The 19136-nt window shown below is 39.9% G+C and overlaps 1 protein-coding gene across 8 annotated transcripts in view; it reads right to left on the reverse strand.

The window, feature by feature from the left end:
- Positions 1-13944, reverse strand: part of ntng1a (netrin g1a) — a 138880-nt gene extending 124936 nt beyond the window's left edge. For 7 of the 8 annotated variants that reach the window (XM_041968686.1, XM_041968684.1, XM_041968690.1 and 4 more), the window contains exons 1-2: positions 11739-12539; positions 920-1575 (exon numbers count right to left, since the gene is read on the reverse strand). In XM_041968686.1, coding sequence (XP_041824620.1) covers positions 920-1168 — 249 coding nt within the window. In that variant the 5' untranslated portion in view covers positions 1169-1575; positions 11739-12539. Of the gene's footprint in view, positions 1-919; positions 1576-11738; positions 12540-13723 lie in introns of those variants that run through there. The other variant, XM_041968685.1, reaches the window with a different exon arrangement.
- Between the last annotated feature and the right edge of the window lie 5192 nt (positions 13945-19136).

Here is a 19136-nt window from a genome sequence, read left to right on the forward strand (position 1 = left end):
CCCCCAAAAATATATCCTCTTGATATATTAAATCTCTTTAAAATTAGATTAACCAATCTGACTGATAATAAACACAGCAAACAAAAGCAAAAGAGGCTAATGGAGCAGTTATCAGGAGTTCTGCAGCTGAGGGCACAATAGTACCCAATGAACTACCTGTAACATTTTAAAAAAGATCATCATGATTATCAGGAAACTAAAACCTCAGACAAATAAAAATGGGCTTCACCATCTGAATCCAGTTAAAAATTTTAACTGAACGTATGAATAATGCAATGTGACCATAGGGACCAGTGAGGTATGAAGATAAGTAAAATGGGTCGTCATTATACATAGAAAACAAAACCAAATAAACACACACCGCCCAAATAAAAGGTGTTGATCAGTGTAAGAAAAACCGAAAACATCACATGCACTTGCTCTTAAAATAATGCTCCACTTCAGTTCTCAAACAAGTTGTAGTATTTTTAGTCCACCTGCGCACTATTTCACCCAGAAATTGCTTCGATTTTTAGGCCACTTGCTCATCCAACACCACTAAAAGACAAACACCGGCTCAAGAGAAAAGCTGCTCTGGGCCTTATTTTGTCTTTGAAATATCACAGTGACCGTCAAAGTTTAATAAATTAATTTAAAACAAAACCAAATGTCTTCACTGGTAAGTCGCTGGTGTTTTCTGCAGCATCAACTGCACATCAGACTGTTTGCCCTTCACACAAAGTGACAGCTTTCTAAACATCAGAGCATGACGTCAATGGGCACAAACTTCTATTTCTTCAGCCACAACAACATATCTGAGTCACTCAGGCTTGTGAGAGTGTCTGTCATGGCTGTGGGGTCGGGACGAGCCAAGAAGATAAACAAAACTAAGGAACAGATAAGGAAACTGACTTTTTTTTGTGTCTTTTTGTGTACTTACCAGGGCACAGTATGTCTCTGGAGGGTCTCCACAGGTGATGTTAGGGGGATCCAGGGTAACCTTCAGGTAGTGGGTCATGTCTGCTGCCTCCGGTTGGCACGCCATGTAGTCCCAGGTTAAACCCTCGTCTGAGTAAAGCTGGGACTTGCACACATCATAGTGGCCCCAAGCTGCAGGGTAGTGCTGCATGGCCGCCTGGCAAATACAAGTCCAAACTGCCTGCAGCGTCAGCACAAAATGGAAACGCATGTCTGGTCCTTTCTCAGCCCCTTTAAATGGAGCTTTGTCTCCTTCTGAAGGTGCAAAAATACAGGATTGCTCTTCTTTAGCTTACGTCCACTCAGATGGAGTGAGGAGGCATGTCAAACTCCCTTCAGGTGGAGTAAGGTTCAGCCAAGAAGTGTTGTAATGTATTTCTCTATTTCTGCTTTCTTACAAGTTTCTGGAGATGTAGATATTTGTGAGGGGTGGTGAGGTTACCGGTCCATTGAGAAGATAAGAGGAGAGGACTAAGGGAGGGAAGAGGAAGGAGGAGGAAGATGGGGGGAGGCGAGAATGAGATAGCCCTCTGACACGCTGATAGGAAGATGAGTGGCAGGTCTCCTCAGCTCGCCTGGCTGTCAATCATGGTCCTTGTCCCGGACGATGATCTGGGGCTGCAGAGAAACAGAAGAAGAAGAAGGGTGAGTAAGCCTCCCTAATGGGAATAGAACTCGACACTAAGAAAACATTAGCTGGGCCCATTGCATGGGGGGAAAGGTGGATGTGTGAACAGAAAATAGGATGGGTGCGAAAAAAAGGTGCCAACTTGGTATTTGTTGTCCATCAAAACACAGAAAATCAGTAAGCGAGACCATCAGGGTATACTGGATCCTGCTGCTTTCATACCATGAACACACACAGTGGTATCAATCTACAATGATCCAGCCTTATCCATCCAGTGTTTAACAAATGCATATTTTAATCTCTACATGACACAATAACAAGAAATACAGGATCCAATTAAGTTTATCTGTGTGTGATTCCATACAGAAGCTGCTCAAGGTGTTTCACACCACCACTGAAAAACACTCAATTAATGAAAGGTAAATAATGCACAAACACATCTATACAATACATTCATGCCCAGAGATGACCAAACGTTTATCAGACCTTTTTTTTTATTAATATATTAAAATAAAGTCTGAATTTACCCTTTAGCAGAAGTATTTATTTTTTTACGTCTTTGAGATGCTTCTGCAACCACTGCATGGTTATAAAGGCATATTCCTCTCGACACAAAGTCTCAGAGTTAATGGTGTTTGTCATACTTAAAACCAAGAAAGATTGGAAGAATTATTTGTAAACCTGCGTGATAAGACTGAGGCACAGATCTGAGTTAGAGAAACAAAACAGAAAGACAACCGTCACCTGCAGCACGCCACCAATCAGAGTGTTTGAAAGGCTGGACACTAAACATACACATGACAGCCTGCCAGGGATGTGAAAAAAGACACCATAACAATGTCTTTCATCTGATAAATTAAAGATCTGGTTCCTTTGCGCACATTTCCCATCACTGTTTTCAGAGGAAACACGTTATAATGACTACAGTCAAATATGGTAGTGGCAACATGGTTCTATGAGAATGGTATGAGAGATCAGTCAGGATGCAGGGAATGATGGATTCAGGACAGAGCAAACTTTTCTCTGAAGCCTCGGGATTTAAGGCTGGATTCAAGGTTAGCTGTACAGCAAGATGAAGACTTAAAGCATCCCACCAAGAAAACACAGAAAACCCGAGTCCAGTAGAGCTTCAGAGGTCTGAAATTGGTCTGGAACAAACGTCCCCCAGGTTGAACTTGAATTTTGTCAAGAAGAACTAAAGATTTATTTTTTTTCTTCAGAAGTTTTCAAAAAGTCACTAATCTGAATTCTATTTAAATTAATAAAAAAAATTGAATAATTTAGTGTTAATAAGCCCTTATAAATAATTTCTTCAAACTGGCAACCCTGCAGATATACAGTTGTATGCAGACTGTACTCGAGCTGAAATTAAAACAATTTCAAAAAAATGTTCCATGCAAATTATCTCCACCAATTCTTTGTTTAATCCACACAAATGTTTTTTCTCAGTGCACATCATGTGTTGCAGAGACATTCAGTGTCACACAACATGTTTACCCACTGTGTTATAATTGTGGCAGATTAGATTGCTTTTATTTGTATTTTATTTCACAGTAAAATTACAATCAAAAAAAGGAATATTTATATTCCTTTAAAAGCTTTCAACGTTGGAAAAGGGTACAAGATGAAGTGAAATATTTATTTTGTTCTAACCATTTTGTCCACAATAACTTGCATATTAAACTTTCACAGCATTTCATCAGGATATTTAGCAAATCACAAACGATAATGCACCGTAATGATACCCCAACTGTAATAAACCATAATGCACAATATACATTCTTTTCAATGAGCCTCCTTAATATATTTTAATTATATAATTTGTTTGACATGTTTTCATGTCCTCACTGCAGCAATTCCATAATTTAACCCCTCTTGTAGAGGTACGGTGAAGTTTAGGTTTGTTCTCACAGCTTTTTTTTTTTTTTTTTACAAGTTTCTTCATGTTAAACTGAATTTACTCTCTCTTAACTGAAAAAAAAAAACATCTGGACATAGTTAGCTACAGCATCTCAGCAGAAAACAGCTAGTTTTTTTCATTAGAGCAGAAATAACACAAACATGCTAACATTTCATTAGCATGTTAATGTAAATCAGTATGATTGTTAATTTTGATGGATGGACGTTAAAGCAACTTTTTCATTTCTGGTCCATATTTTTTCAAAAGAAACAACTTACAATTAATGTGTTTGAGAAATGGTGCCCATTTTTGTTGAAATATGAAAATGGCAAAATCATCATATTTTCCTTGTTTCCATCTGCTAATCACAGCAGCTGCTGCTCATAAGCTGTTAATGTAAATACAAGCAAACACACAGATGAAAGGTGATTTTATCAGATAACTTCATAACTTTAAAAAATCTTATTTTAGGTTCCTGTATTTTTTTAATAATTTTTCTAACAGGTTTTGTTCTTTTTACATGCAGTTTAATAATTTGTTGCTCTTTCTGAAAAAAGAAAAAAACAACCCAGATTCACCACTGTAAAATAGACAAAACACTGAACTGCCCTAATATTTTTTTTTGCTGCGGCCCTCATCTGTAAAGTGCAGCTTTAGGATATGGACACAAAAAATATGCATATACACTAGCATGTGTTACTTTTTTCATATGAAATTTACCAAGCTGCAGCTTAAAAGTTGTTAATGAAGCTGACTAGGAAGGCTAACGTTGCCTATTGTAAAGCGACATTTTAGGTGTGTTTTTGTGAAGTAGGGTTGTGTGAAATATGTTTAATTAGCTCTGCTTGCAGTGGACAACATTCATTTATTCATTCATTCAAAATTAACTACTACTGTTTGTTTTAACCATCTAAAACAACTTCAGTGACCATGTAACACTTTGTCAATCTAACATGGTCCAGGCAGCGCTGAAACACAGATGATCTTCAGCTAAGAAAATATAGAAACATAATAAAGACGTGTTTGAAGGAGAATTCACATGGTGTATGGATCACTAAATATAATTTTTGATGGAACCACCATGGAATTTTTTGATGTTTGAGTTGTTTCAGACACTTTTCTCTTCTGAAGCCCTGGGTAGCTGTTAGCTTTGCTAGCTTAGCTATCAGAATTCCTCCATGAGTGTCTGCTGCTGGTATGACACCAGCAGCTCAGAAGTATTAAAAAATGATTAATAAAATACATTTAATTATGTATTTTTGAAAATCAATATATTATTTATACATAGAACAGATTAAAGGGGTAATATTTTTATTCATTTTAATACCAGGTTTAAATAAAATTCCATTATAGAAGAAAACACCAAATTAAAAGAGGGAATAATTTATTAATTTCCAAAGGGAAAATTATAAATTCTAAAATGATAATTTCATAAAATTATAATAATTCTTTTATGTTCACTATTATTATTATTATTATTATTATTATTACAAAATGTATATCCTCTCTGAAGGACAAATTACAAAGGCTTTGATTTTCATCAGCAAAAAAGTGAAAAAAAAATCATTCTTTTTTTATTTTTTTTTATTTATTTAGTTATTTATTTTGGTTAAAACCGTCCTTTATAACCAGGTTGTGACAACACTTTAATGTTAAAGCAGTCTAAGTGGTGGATCGGCCCACAGTTGGAGCCACAGCAGTAAATCACACACAGTGATTTATTTCCCTCGGTATATGTGAGATAAATCTCCATTTATAACTGCCAAACCACTGAGGGTTGTGCTCTTGTTTTTGCTTTTTTCTTTTTTTTTCTCTCTTGAACTAGACATTTTGCTTTGGAAATGCCAGCTCAAACACATCTGTGTTAAATTACTTTTTTTAACTGCTGCTGCTTATCCCATTGACCTTCTTAGATCTGGTTTTAGAATTGACCTTTTAAATGAGGTTGTCTGCAACCAGCATGTTGATATCGCAGCAGTGAGCTGCAGCGAGGCAGGTAGCCAAGGCCAAAGCAAGAGTTATGGGAAGCTTTCTGCCATCAAACATCAACCTGACTGAGAGCGAAAGATGGGAAATCAGAGCTGATGTCAGCAGAGACAGATGTGTGGAAATTTTCAGGCAACTTAATCAGCTTGTATGCCCTCGACTTCAGGAGTTCACACTGTAACTGGTGCTATTGCAAAAATATTAAAATGGTGCAAATTATCACAGGATTAGTTCATTCTGGCAGTAGCATCAGCTACTAGGGATTTAAAAGTAATCAGAGCTATCAGGGTGCATAAAAAGCAGCTGAGAAAGACAAAATATAAACACATTCTGGATTTCATTCACATCTAATAGATGACCTGGGACCTGATGAGGGCTGAAACGATTACTTCCTTCTCTTAATGTGAGCTGATGACGAGTGAGAAAGCAAGAAAGAGCTGAATTTATATTTTTATCACATGTACATATGGGCATGTTGCAATGAGGCTATTCCTATTTTCCTCTCAAAGTGTAAATTCAGTGCTTTCTAGCAAAAATAGTGCAGTACATATCAGCTGTTTCTATGTCTCACACCAAGGCATTCAGTCATTTCATCCTGTCTGAATAGAAATCATGATCTTAGGGAGCAGCACGGGTCAGGGACTGAACCTCATTGGCATACTAACACTCTTAGAGGGGAAACATCTAATCATGTTAATGGAAAAATAGAAGGTGTGCAGGGAAAGTTAAAGGTGAGATACCTTAAACCTTTCACAGCATTTATTCAAGCGCAAGAGAAAAAGAATCACATGAATGAGAATGAGCATCCATTATCCGAAGTGGGATTGAATTTAGCCGAAAACGACAATGTAGAATCTGTAGAAAGGAAAGAAAAATGCAAGTGCAAGTAATGTTAGTTGTAGGACAGAGGCAGGAAGAAGAGGTTAAGGTGGAGAGAAGAAATGAAGTGACTTAAATGTAAAATGTAAGAATGTCAACGGCAGAGATGTCAGCAGGTGAGAAAGCAGCCAATTATCCAGAGGAACTCTTGGCACAGAGCTCCCTGTTCCCATTAAGAGACATAATATTACCGTGTTAAGAAGGAGACGAAGGAGATGGCCGGGATGTGTGTGTGTGTGTGTTGGAGTGTGCTTGAGTGTGTGCATGCATGCTCAAAGTGCAGCCTGTGGGTAAAGTCGCGGGTAATGAGACAACAAGCAGTGGCAAGTGCTTCGATAACAAGCAATACAATCAGAAAAAAGCAGGGTTGTTACTTCTCCGCCACCCTGGACCCGGCAGCCTTTCCCTCCTCCATCGCCCCCGAGGAGACGAGGTGGAGGAGAGAAAAAGGAGAGCAGATGGATGAAGTGTGGACGTGCATTTTAAGTAAGAAAAAAGGTTGATTTTCGGGCAGGCCATCGATAAAGGTCTGAGGACATTAGAGGAGGCGAGGCTGCAGGAAATGAAATCCTTCCATGCACAGGAATATATTTATATTGCATTGTAAGCACAGAGTAATAAACACGTTCAGGAACAGCGGGAGGTAGTTGGAGGTGAAGGAAGGTGACTCTCAGATGCACAAACTAAATCTTTAAAATATCGGCTTTCTTTCAATTATTGTGCACAAAAATGCTAATAAGGTACATCAGCTGTCCTGGTCATTTATACATATTCATCTACATTTTTAATGAGTACATCTTGAAATACATCAATTTAAACATTCTTAAAGCTGTTATTCACAGTTTCGTGCAAACACCTTGTTTCTTTATGCTTGTTCCCAAGGAGGCAGACTTTCTTGTAATCTTTTGTAATTGTCTTGAGCAATAGTTTTCTAGCGTTTGGAAGGTCTCTCAAAGTTTCACTTAATTTTGCTTTTTTACTCATTATCAGTCCTACTGTTGCACCTGACAGTTTCCAGAGGTCAGTAAAGCATAAAGGGATGAACTTGAGTTGTGTCAACACAAACATTACTCAGTTTACTTCGTGAGTTATACAGTTTATTTGATTGATGCTACACTGATATCATGAAAGTAGAGTCATGCTGCGGTAACTCCTTCAACTAAAAGTATTTACTGAAAGAAAAGCTAACAGCAGTGGTGAGTATACCACCACATAAAAATGTCAATGTCTCAATAACTTGTCATGTGTTTGGTGTTTTGGTCTGATGATGTCTAAATGTGAACAGTATGATGAAGAGGTTTAAACACAACGGGTCATTGAACCAGAACATTTAGAGGTTGATTCAGATCGTCTTGGTTTTCTTTGCAGTTAATCAGCTTGTTGAAGAAAATCATGTTGTGGTTTAATACTTAAACACTGAAATTTGGAGACTTTTTGTGAGTAGAGTTTTGGAACTCGTCAAAGACCCATCTTTTTTTTTTTTTTTTTTTTTTTTTTTTTTATCATTTAAAAACATGAACAATAAGACAGTTTGTAAGGCAGAAAATAGGATTTTTAGCACGAACAAGGTGATTCGGTAACAGTTATCTCAGCATGCTGTGTTGATCAATCTACACCTGGCTGAAGCCTGGTCAGAAATGGTCTCTGTGGAAGGAGAGCCATTCTTAAGGAAGAGAAACAGGGAGAAAAGGCTGAGGTGTATCACATGACTCAAGAACTGGACTGTAAATCAGTGGCAACAGGTCTGATGGAGGGATGAATCTTCCCCAGAGCCCAGACCTCAACATTACTGAAGCAAATGCAGCCAACATCCAGAGAAGAACTTTGGAAAGTCCTTTAAGAAGCCTGGAGAACAATTTCTGAAGACTAGTGTATTAAAAAATAAAGCTGCTCAGACTAAATATTCCCTTTGAAGCGCCTAAGAATTGGACAGACTCCTTTCCTGCCTCATTCTCTGTTTTTACATTTATGAATGTTTTAATTAATCAGAGCTGCTATTTCTTAGTTTCATTACAATATGAAGAAACATCAGTGATACCTTAAGTCTTTTACACACATAGTCACCAGCATGAGGAAATAAAACCATGAATAGAAGTAAAATAACCATAAAGGTACAAGATGCTATTTTTGAACAGAAATGCCTTTTATATATTTTCAAAGTAATAAACCACAAGAATTTTGGGGCAAAAATATATATATATATATATATATATGTGTGTGTAATCCATAAAAAGTATTAGACAGTTGCACATTTGTGATCAAATAATAGATACTACATTAATGTCAGTCATGAATTGTTCAGTTGGAATTATTTAAGAGCTAAAGGATAATAAGACTTAGTCGGTTGGTGAAAATCATCGGGTGGGTGCATTTTAAAAAGGATAAATTGAAAACATGTTGGTAGTCCAAAGAACACGGGTCTCACACGTGAGCCGAAAAAAAAAATATGTCTTTCTAACCGCACATCAAGTCAAGAGTCTCCAGCGTATGTTTCCTTGTCAACAATCAAGAGAAGACTTGGCGAGCAGAGCCTCAGAGGATTCACAGCAACGCCTGAACCCCTGGCAAGCCTCGAAACAGAGAGGCCACCTGCAGTGCATATAAAGATCCGAGAAGGAAGCAGCAGGATTGTGGAACAAAGTGCTGTGACACCATGACACAGAAAACAACCTTTTATCAAAATGATAGAAGAAAAGCAAGTTGAAGGATAAAAAAAATAAATAAAAAAAAAAAACAGAAATACTTCCATCATGTGTGAAAATGAAGTACATTTAGATTTGGATTGCAGAGGTGAACAGACAGAACATTTCAAGATCCTGAATGTGAAGACAAAACAACTTCAGAGATTTAAGGGTGGAGAAAAAAGTAAATGCCACACAAGACAGAAATAACATGGATTAGAAACCCCCCAAATAGTCTGTATGCTATGATTTAAAATAATTTGTACTAAATATGATGCATTTATGCAGGTTTCTGACTTAAAAACACTCATGCTTCTGAAGCACAGACTGCAGACCAGGACTGCAACCCAGTGCTGAAACATGCAAGTTTTTATATTTAAACCCATGAATCTTTTACAGCAGGTGGAACTGGGAAGGGGGTTGTCTGGGGCCAATGAGGTCGCCGCTCACCTCAGCAGCCAGACTTGAGAAACCCCTGGCGTCCACTTTTATTTCATCCCTGAGCCCACTCGAGCATGACTGCATGTTTTATCCAAATCAGGAGAAAAGAGGGGCTTGCAGATACCGGTGGGACTCGCTTGTAAAACATGTCATCAAAGAAAATAATGAAGGAACGCATCCTTGGGTTTTTCTTTTCATGGCTCTCCCTCTTCTTTGTTTATTTAAAGTTCATTTCCTGTTTTTTACTCATATTTATATCTGATTTTTTTTTTTCTTGAGCAGTGCTTTGTGTGGGCTCAGCGTTTTCTCATTAGACTCACTCCAGACTGCATTTTTAGCCCTGTGAACTAAAGCACCATTTTTTCTCACGCTGGACGCACCACGTTGAAATGTCACATCCTAATTTCTCTCAAACCTTCTCCAGGGAGTCACATTATTGAGCCATAAAGTTCAGTTTAAATTTAAAGGAGTCATTTAGGCTGGTGTACGGTGCAATAATTACAAATTCAGACTACTTTCTCTCTTTTCATTTTTAATTTCACACATTTTATGCACTTTCAAGGGCAAAATCTGAACCTGCGCCTGTCCTGTCTCTTCCTGCTTTCATCTTTCCTGACTCCACCTGTTTCATATTCCCAACCAGTGCCTGAGTAAAAGAGAAGCAAGAGTACAGGAAAGAGAAAGGGAGGAAGACGGGAGGTCAGACAGTCAGAAACAGATAAAAGATAGATAAAGATAGAATCTGGCCTGGCTTCAGAAAAAAAAGGCCTCTCGTCTGCTATTCACTCCTCAGATTTCTCTGCCTGCCTTTCCAGAATCCCTAATCTTTCCTGTTAACAAACTGCCAATAGGACTGCTTCCTCTCCTCATGAATAAACATCCGGAGAGCAGGATTGTGGTCCTGCAAACATGACAGCCAGCGGCGCCACAAAACACCAGGCATGCCTATAATGCATCCCTGGGGCTCGTCTCTGAGTCGGGTTGTCACCCCACCTCGGAAAAAGGACGCCACCTTCAATTGGCAGGCTTGTGATCTTTTAATAATGACGACAGGTAGCGAATGTGTGGAGCTTTGACAGCTGGTTAAGTGGCTGTGAGTCAGGAAGGTTGGGCTGATTCAAGGAGAATTCAGTGAAGTGCTGCTCAAAGGTTGGTGGAATATTAGGATGCAAAATTGGCTTGTTTTTCACCTCTGACATGATAAACAGTAAATTTAGAATTCAGATCTTAAAAAGCCACATGTGAGCTTGCAGGATGTCAGGTCTCTGTATGTCTCAGCGTTCAACCGCTGCTCCTCCAACCCCGACTGAACATCCCCAGGCGTCGGCTGCTCAGCAGCAAACAGGGCACCCTCTCCTCGCCACTAAGCATGCTTCATGCAACACAGGAACACTTTATGCATTATTAAAAACACTTTTCCTAAAAGGCTGCTGGCACATTTTTCTGCAGCTTCAGTGACATGTCTGAATGCTCCAAAACATCCATTCTGGTCCCAAGAGAAAACATCAATGTAGGCAGATCTCCAAATTTCACAATATTGTTGTGAAGGTTTGATAACAGGCTGTTTTTTCACAAGTAAAAAAAAATAGATCAACCTCCAATCACAAAAAGAAATTCCAGTGACTGAAACTGGGAGATGCCACGATGGACTTCAAGTCTAGATGTTGGCTCTACGATGGTGCATATAATCTGGTTTTTCTGTACATGTGAACACTGATCTTTCAATTAGTATTTGGCTTAACCCTGAGCTCAGGAGCAAACCTGTTTTTGTTACCACTAGAAGCATCGTTTTATTATTCAGTTCAAGGCCAAGGTAAAATCATGCAGATTTTACAGACTGCCTGAGGTCAAGCTCATTGGACTTGAAACCAAGCAGGTTTCTGAATAGAAAGCTCCATAAAGCATGCGCCAAAACAAATCTAACTGCATCCTGCTGCTGGTATAATGGCACGGGTCAATCGGCTGATGCATTTCACACATGTAGTTAGGCTTTATAGCTACAGTAGGAGGAGATTTAGAAAGCGTTTCCACAAGGGGGCGCCTCTAATAACGACCTCAGGAAGACTTTTTGGATGCGTTCGAGGTAGCCTCATTTCTTCATGTTAACAAGTCCGAATATTTTATTTTAAAGCTGCACAAGTAGATTTTGCAGACAAGGTAAATAAAGCCAACACGCTGTTTTATCTGCAGCCAACCCAAAGCCAAGAAACTTCTACTTTAACCCAGGAGTGGAAGCACAAACTTTACCAACAATGGGAAAACTTACATGTCTTGGTTGCCCCTCTTGGACCGGGTATACTCCACCCCTGTCCCGGCTGTGTTTTTTAAAGCTACTCAACAAGTTCAGAGAAGAGGAATGAAAATGACTCAAGGAATGAAGCTCTTTAAGACTTGCTTCTGACCGGGAATGTGATGAGCACGCACGTTGGTCTCTGTGGAATAGCTGCGCGCACCATCCCCTGCGCTCCCGTTTCAATCAAAGAGCAGGATTTTCCTGCCTCTTCAAAACCAATGACTGATCACCGTCCTGAGGAGCTCGCTCAGCACGGCGCCTGCTAGAAACGGGAGGATTTTTGGACAAGAGCTGTGGTGCCAATGTGTCCATCATCCTCTCTCCCCCGTGTGCCATTCCATCACGGCAAAAGAAAGAAAGAAAAAAAAAGAAACAAAGAAAGAAAAATAAACCCACAACAGCAAAAAGAAACTTTGACCTGCAGGCGTGCAATCCTCTTTTTTCGTCCTGTTCAGAAGTCCATAATTTCCAAAAGACTCCTGGGTGCGGATCTATTTCCTTTACTCCCCTTTTCCTCTCCTTCCCTGCTATGAATAGGTCTCAGCCACTCAACGGGGACATGAATCACGCCAATTAGTCTCGGCTGCTGAGAATATCCGCTCGCATCAACGCATCTTCTCTTAACAGTCTCCCTGGCACGGCGCAGCACCAACCGCCCAGACGGAGATGACGGGAAAGATAATGCGCTCCGAGCTTCTATGCGATGAGACGCTCACTCAGCTCGTTTCCCCCCAACCTCTCACATTCAAACACACACACGCATGCACACCTATGGTCTCTTTCCACTCCACCCCTCCAGCTTAGGTCCAACTTCGCCAGCTACCCACCCACCCAGCCCACTGCAGACACGCTCCATCCTCTTTCGGGACAAACTCTGAAGGGAGGAGTTGAAGCTCCTTTAGCGTCAAAAATCCCCAACACATGGGCGGGTTAGTGGCCTCCAAGGGGAAAAAACGAATTAATATCAGTAATATTAAAAGAAAAATGTTAAGTGGAGTCCAGATGTTCTAAAATCCCTTAAGTTTGTTTTAATAACACTAATGGATTGACAAATGTGTCGTTTAAAGACAGAAAAGTGTAAAAGAAAGAATCAGTCGTTCGAAAATTGGACAATAAAATAAGGAGAATGTCATGACTACCATCATTTAACATCAGGAATCTCGTTCTTGTGTACTTTCTCGAGTTAAATTGGATAAATGTCTTAATTTCGTCTTTGTGGAATTATCTTTTTCTCTCCATCTCTTTAAACGAGCTTCCATGCGCCCAAATCACTGATTATCACACAGTGAGAGCAAAAAAAATGCTGAGAAGAGTCGGGTCATGACACCTGGCGCGCGCTTTGACAGCTCATCCACATAACTGAATCTCTCCAAGTCCCTCGTTCAGTCTCTAAAGACCAGGAGCATCCCCCACCCCACCCTCCGTCTCCTGTGCAATTTTTTTTCAAGGATATTATCAGAAAAGAAATAAATGAAGGCAGTCTTAAACGGAATTACGCGTCAGAGATTATTCTTTTGATAATCGCGACAGCGTGACATACTCGTTTCATTTAGATATGGAAATTAAGCCTGTGCGCCCCATAACGCATCCACGTGTCCTTCTCACACTGTGCCCAAGTGATTTATGCACGCGTTTGCTCAAGGAACGCGTTAAACAGCTTTTCTCTACAATCTACAGACAATAACATTCCAGCCTGATTTCCTCTGCGTATACCAAATGTTTTATTAGTATACCTATCGGTGCACAGGAAAGGTAGAATGCATTGCCGTACAGGGTGATGACACACATAGTTAAACGTAAAAAAAGCCTCATTATTATTATTAGTATATATCTTTTTATTTTTCCTAAATCTACGCACAATTTGACCACTCGGCGTGCGTGGCAGGAAGCGTTAAAAGTTTGCGCGCTCCATTATCTACTTGGAGACGAATTAAATTAAAATAAATCGGCCACCTCACCTTGGTTTTTAGTGCTTCATCCCGTCAAAAAACGGCCAGTCGTGCAGCCTGTTGAAGATGAATAAATCCGCTTTGAAACGGGACATCTTAGCGCGGCGCTGGCACGGAAGACTCGGCGTGCAGGCAACCGGCTTGTCTGCGTTGCTCCCGGAGAATGGAGGAGAGCTCCCGGTTCCAGCGTCACTTCGCGCACAGGTGGAGGGTGCACAGAAGATTGAAAAGTCCTTTTATAGAGTTCAAATGTTAGGATTGTTTTAAGGAAAAAAAGTTGGTAAAAATCAAGCGCCGAAGAGTCCAAGTGCTCGCTCGCTGTTCTCAGACACAATGAGGCGGTGAGTCTTTGTCAATTGACTTTCACCTGAAGTTTAATTCTTTGCTGGAGCCCGCACCCAGCAGAGTCTAACTGTGAATATAAAAAGCATTTAAACATTTTTTTAAATGGCTTGAGAGTCTTTTACAACAAATAGACATATTATTCCTTAGAAATGCAAATACTTTAAAATATGCGGAAGAGCTGCAGCAGCACCTCAGCTTGCGAAGCTAGTAGGAAGTTTTACTGCAATTATTTTCAGTTCCAAATAATGTAAAACACATTTTCATGATATGCCGTGATAAATGGAGGGTCTTACCAGCTTGAATATTAGTAAGTAGCTACTGAAGTTGATGATAGTCTTGTTAAAAGTTATAGAAATATGAAGCTTTTATCAATATTTGTGGATGAATGGTTCATCCTGACCACATTAGTGGGTTTAATCCTGCAAAGTTCACACAAACTAAAAAGCAAGAGAAATATTGTTTTCTGTTTTTCTTTTTTTCTTTTCCTTTTGACATCAATAATAAGAATCAATTATTTTTTTATTCATGGGCGAGATGATTATTAATGGTATAGTAACTGTAGTGAAATGGTCAAATTTGAAACAGTAATGAGACAACAAACACTTATTTTTGGCATTACATACCCAAACCAGGTAAAGATGGCTCAGGCAGGTTTATTTCCACAAAGCGTTAATAAAATCCATTAAAGTAACAGAACATTTTACTTTTTCCAGCGGTAGATCTTGTCGTTAAAGGGTAAGCAAATCATTGTGGTGCAGAGATCTCAAACTTTGGGCCTCAATGGCCACTATCCCGCAGCTGTTGGGTGCATTTAATTTGAATCAGGTGTGTTTGATCAGAAAAACATCTAAAACCTGCAGCACAGTAGCCCCCGAGGACTGGTGTTTGAGATCACTGTTGTAGAGCTTATTAAACCACCAATATTTTGTCAGTTGTTCAGCCTTTACATACAAAAAATGGACTTCAAAAGCAGTATGAGAGTCAGAAACAAAGCTGAGTCCTGGTTGAGTCATGCATCAATCAATAAACCCGATCAACCCCAATAAAGTCAGCTTACTTCAGGAAGAGTTCATATCGCACTTAACTAATCTTTAACTTCAGTTGTGTGATAAAATTGAGTGAAAACTACTTCAGCTGTGGAGACACCTTCTTGCCCCCCCCTCTCTCCTCTTTGAGCCCAAGGGCACTGCCTGGCATGAGCCTCTTCTTCTAATTCACTCAGCGACAAGAAAGAGGAGAGCACAGTGGAGAGCTCCCAAAGAACACATTTAATTCCCCTTTATTGACTGGATACAATGACGGAGCATAAAATGTTCACTCACAATACATTTCTGAAGCTCATCTTCAGTCTGCTAAGCTCTTTTTTTCTTTCCTTCAAGGCCCAAAAACACTAAGCAGTCTGCATTTGCACAGAGAAATGAATTCAGGCACCAATAAAAAGTACTTGACCAGTTATAGAAAATATGTGTATATTAACATGTGAAGGAAGAATTGATTCAAATTAGATGTGTAGAGGTCACCGACAAGAATAAAAGACTATCTGAATGTGGGAAGGATTTTTATTCAGACGCTCCACATGTAGCACAACCATCCACAGACTCAGCCGATGGCTCTTTACATGAGAGACCCACGATCATGTCGCCACCCTTCTTCCAATATCTCAACCCCATGGATGTGTGTTACCTTGCTTTTTTTCCCCCGTCTTGTCATGTGTGATGGTTATTAGAAAATTGATGGATAAAGCTGTTTTTACACATCCCTTGTCTGGCAGACGCCAAGCGCAGAGGTATTGAATTTTTGCACTTGTTCAATGAAGGATAATGTTGCTGGAAGAATGTTTGTTCACTGAGGTGGTGGAGAGAGAACAGGATGGTAGAAAAAAACCACAGAAATTACAGCCATCTGTCCCTAGCCTGTTGCACAGGGGAGCATTCACACTGCATGATGGGAAACCTAACACCTAACCTACTTCACAATCCATAACCCCTAACCCTAACCCACTATGTATGCCCGTTGTAACCTGTAAGAGCCTGAACACGGCTCTACAGTATGAACCAATGGACTAATGACTCTAACCATCCCTCCATCTTCCTTGAAAGCATTTGTGGCCAAACCAACAACTAAAATACTTAGAAGCTGAATGTCTACATCATCACACAGTAAGACATGTCTGAAGGGAAATGAGTAAGGAGACATAACCTTGATAGTACCAAGTTGGACACTTTTACCTCCAGAATTGCCTTAATTCTTGGTGTCATAGATTCAACAAGGTGTTGGAAACATTCCTCAGAGATTTTGTTCCATATTGACATGACAGCATCACACAGTTGCTGTAAGTTTGTCGGCTGCATCCATGATGCAAATTTTCCGTTCCACCAAATCCCAAAACTGCTCTACTGGAGTGAGATCTGGTAACTGTGGAGGCCATTGGAGTCAAGTGAACTCATTGTCATGTTCAAGAAAGCAGTTGGAGATGATTTGAGCTTTGTGACATTACCTGCCAGAAGTAGCCATCAGAAGATGCTACACTGTGGTCATAAAAAGATGGACATCAACAATAGTTATGTAGGCTGTGGTGTTTAAATCATGATCAGCTGGTACTAAGGGGCCCAGAGTAGGCCAGAAAATATCCATTACACCACCAGCAGCCTGAACCGTTGATACACGGGAGGATGGATTCATGATTTCATGTTGTTTCCACCTAATTCTGACCCTGTCAGCTAAAATGGAGACTCATTCGTCCAGGCAAAGTTTTTCCATCTTCTGTTGTCCAGTGTTGGTGAGTCTGTGTGAATTGTAGCCTTAGTTTCCTGTTCTTAGCTGACAGGAGGCACCCGGTGTGGTCTTCTGCTGCTGTAGCTGCTTCAAGGATGGACGTGTTGTGTTCAGAAATAGAATTCTGTACACATTGCTAGGAACCAGTGTATATTTTAGTTTCTGTTCATTTTCTATAATCTCCAATCAGTCTACCCATTCTCGTTTTGGTCCAGACAGCTGCTGCTCACTGGATATTTTCTCTTTGTCAGACCATTCTCTGTAATCCCTAGAGATGGTTGTGTGTAGTTTTCCCAGTATACCACAGCTTCTGAAATACTCAGACCAACAACCATGCCACGTTCAAAGGCACTTAAATCCCCTTACTTCCTCATTCTGATGCTCAGTTTGAATTTCAGCAAGTTGTCTTCATCATGTCTACATGACTAAATGCTGTGTGATTGGCTGATTAGACATATGCGTTAACAAGCAGTCGAACATATGTATCTAAGAAATTGGCCAGTAAATGTCGTACATTTTTTGGCATTCATTGTCAGACTTTGATATTTAGTGGTATAGATTAGGGATCCCCAACTCAGGTCCTCAAGGCCCACTCTCCTACAGACTTTTGATGTTTCCCTGCTGCAACACACTGGGAGGATCATTGGTGTAGACTAATGTAAATATTACACATTCTACTTTGAGATCAGGTTGGAAAGGAACAAAATCGAAGTACAAACAGGAATAAATAGGAAAATGTACTTTATTCATTACAAAATATTATTTTTGAAGTACACAACTGGATAATATGTTGACCCTAACCAGTTAGTTCTACATGCTTAAAGTTTACCACATAGCTCTCAAAGCCTACACCTAACCATGTCGTTCTAAATGCTTAAACATAACTACGTAGTTCTAAATGCCTAAACCTAATCACATGGTTCTAAATGAGTAGGCCAAACTAAACAATGACTGAAAGTGGATGTAAACAGCAACATTATATCTTAAGTTGAATAGAATGTTTAGACTTTGGTAGAATTTTGGGTGATCAGGTTTGGGAAAAAGTTAGATTTTTTGGTGAAAATAACAGTTTATTCAGATTATTTTTCATAAATATAAACAGCTCATGGATGATTCCCTTGTAAGGTGTTCTGAGCATGTCGCACTGGGAGGAATCCCCTGTGTTTATTGCCTCTTTCTGGCCTGGTAATGCTTTTGGATCTTTTTGGCTGAGCTTGAAGAAGTTGCTGGGGAGAGGGAAGTCTGGGCTTCTCTGCTTTAGCTGCATGCCCTCTTGACCCAACCTGGGATAGGCAGTAGAAAATGGATTTATGGATAAAAACAGCTACCATGTAATGCCACTGAAGGGTTTCTGTATTTTTTAAATAAAATAAACATTTATAATACAATTGTGAATTCGCAATGTTGGAAAGGGATAACATTTTCAAAGAGGTGAGGAGAGAAATGGACTGGTGAAAGTATGCAAAAGGCAAGTCAACTAATTTCAGTCTCTAACAATGAAAAGCATTTAAACTTCCCTCAGAAGGTGACTCAGGACAAACACCAGGTTGGTATTTCAGTATGGCTGCCTCCAAAAGACTGAATCAGGTCAGTCTCCCCCTCTTATGCACCTGCTCTATTTGCACTTTGAGTCAAAGGTTTATCACGCTTCTTTCAGCCTGCCACTAACACTCGGCTCCAATCTGCTCCTCGCAGACCTCTGCCGCTTATCCAATCCTGCACCGTGTCTTAAACCCATAACCCAGCTCGCCTAAATTGAAATATTATATTAAGTTATAAAACAATACCTGAGAAGAATTACATAGAGGTATAATCCAAAAAGTGCATGATTGAAAATGGATTAGTGGGCGGGGGAGGTGGAGTTTGGTGGATTTGTACTTTGCTTGCAGGCTGAGAGTCGTCTGCCTCTGGCTGATTGCGAATCGGGGCCATCCCGTTCAGATTTACGTGCTCCAGCGAGTGATTTTGGATTTACTTTCTTAACAGGCGACGTCCAGATCTGTCCTTGTTGTGTTGTGCGTGTGTGTGTGTGTGTGTCCGTCCATAGAGTCACGCCTCAGTGCTTTCAACTGGATGCATTTCTGATAAGCAGTGGCTTTCTCTGCTGAGATTTTCAGCTCAGGGGCAGAATAAATACTGTTTCTCATTTAAATAAGTGTAGGCTTTTATTACTGTCGAGGAACAAATATAAGGACGAACAGTACACTGGGATGGAGTTATTTTGGGCTTCAGCAGGCGGCCCATGGGTCGGTTCTCGTCGCTAATGATAATGATGACAAACGGTCTGGCCTGCTGTTCTACC

Source organism: Melanotaenia boesemani, chromosome 18 (genome assembly GCF_017639745.1).
Source record: "Melanotaenia boesemani isolate fMelBoe1 chromosome 18, fMelBoe1.pri, whole genome shotgun sequence".
In the NCBI taxonomy this organism is placed as follows: domain Eukaryota; kingdom Metazoa; phylum Chordata; class Actinopteri; order Atheriniformes; family Melanotaeniidae; genus Melanotaenia; species Melanotaenia boesemani.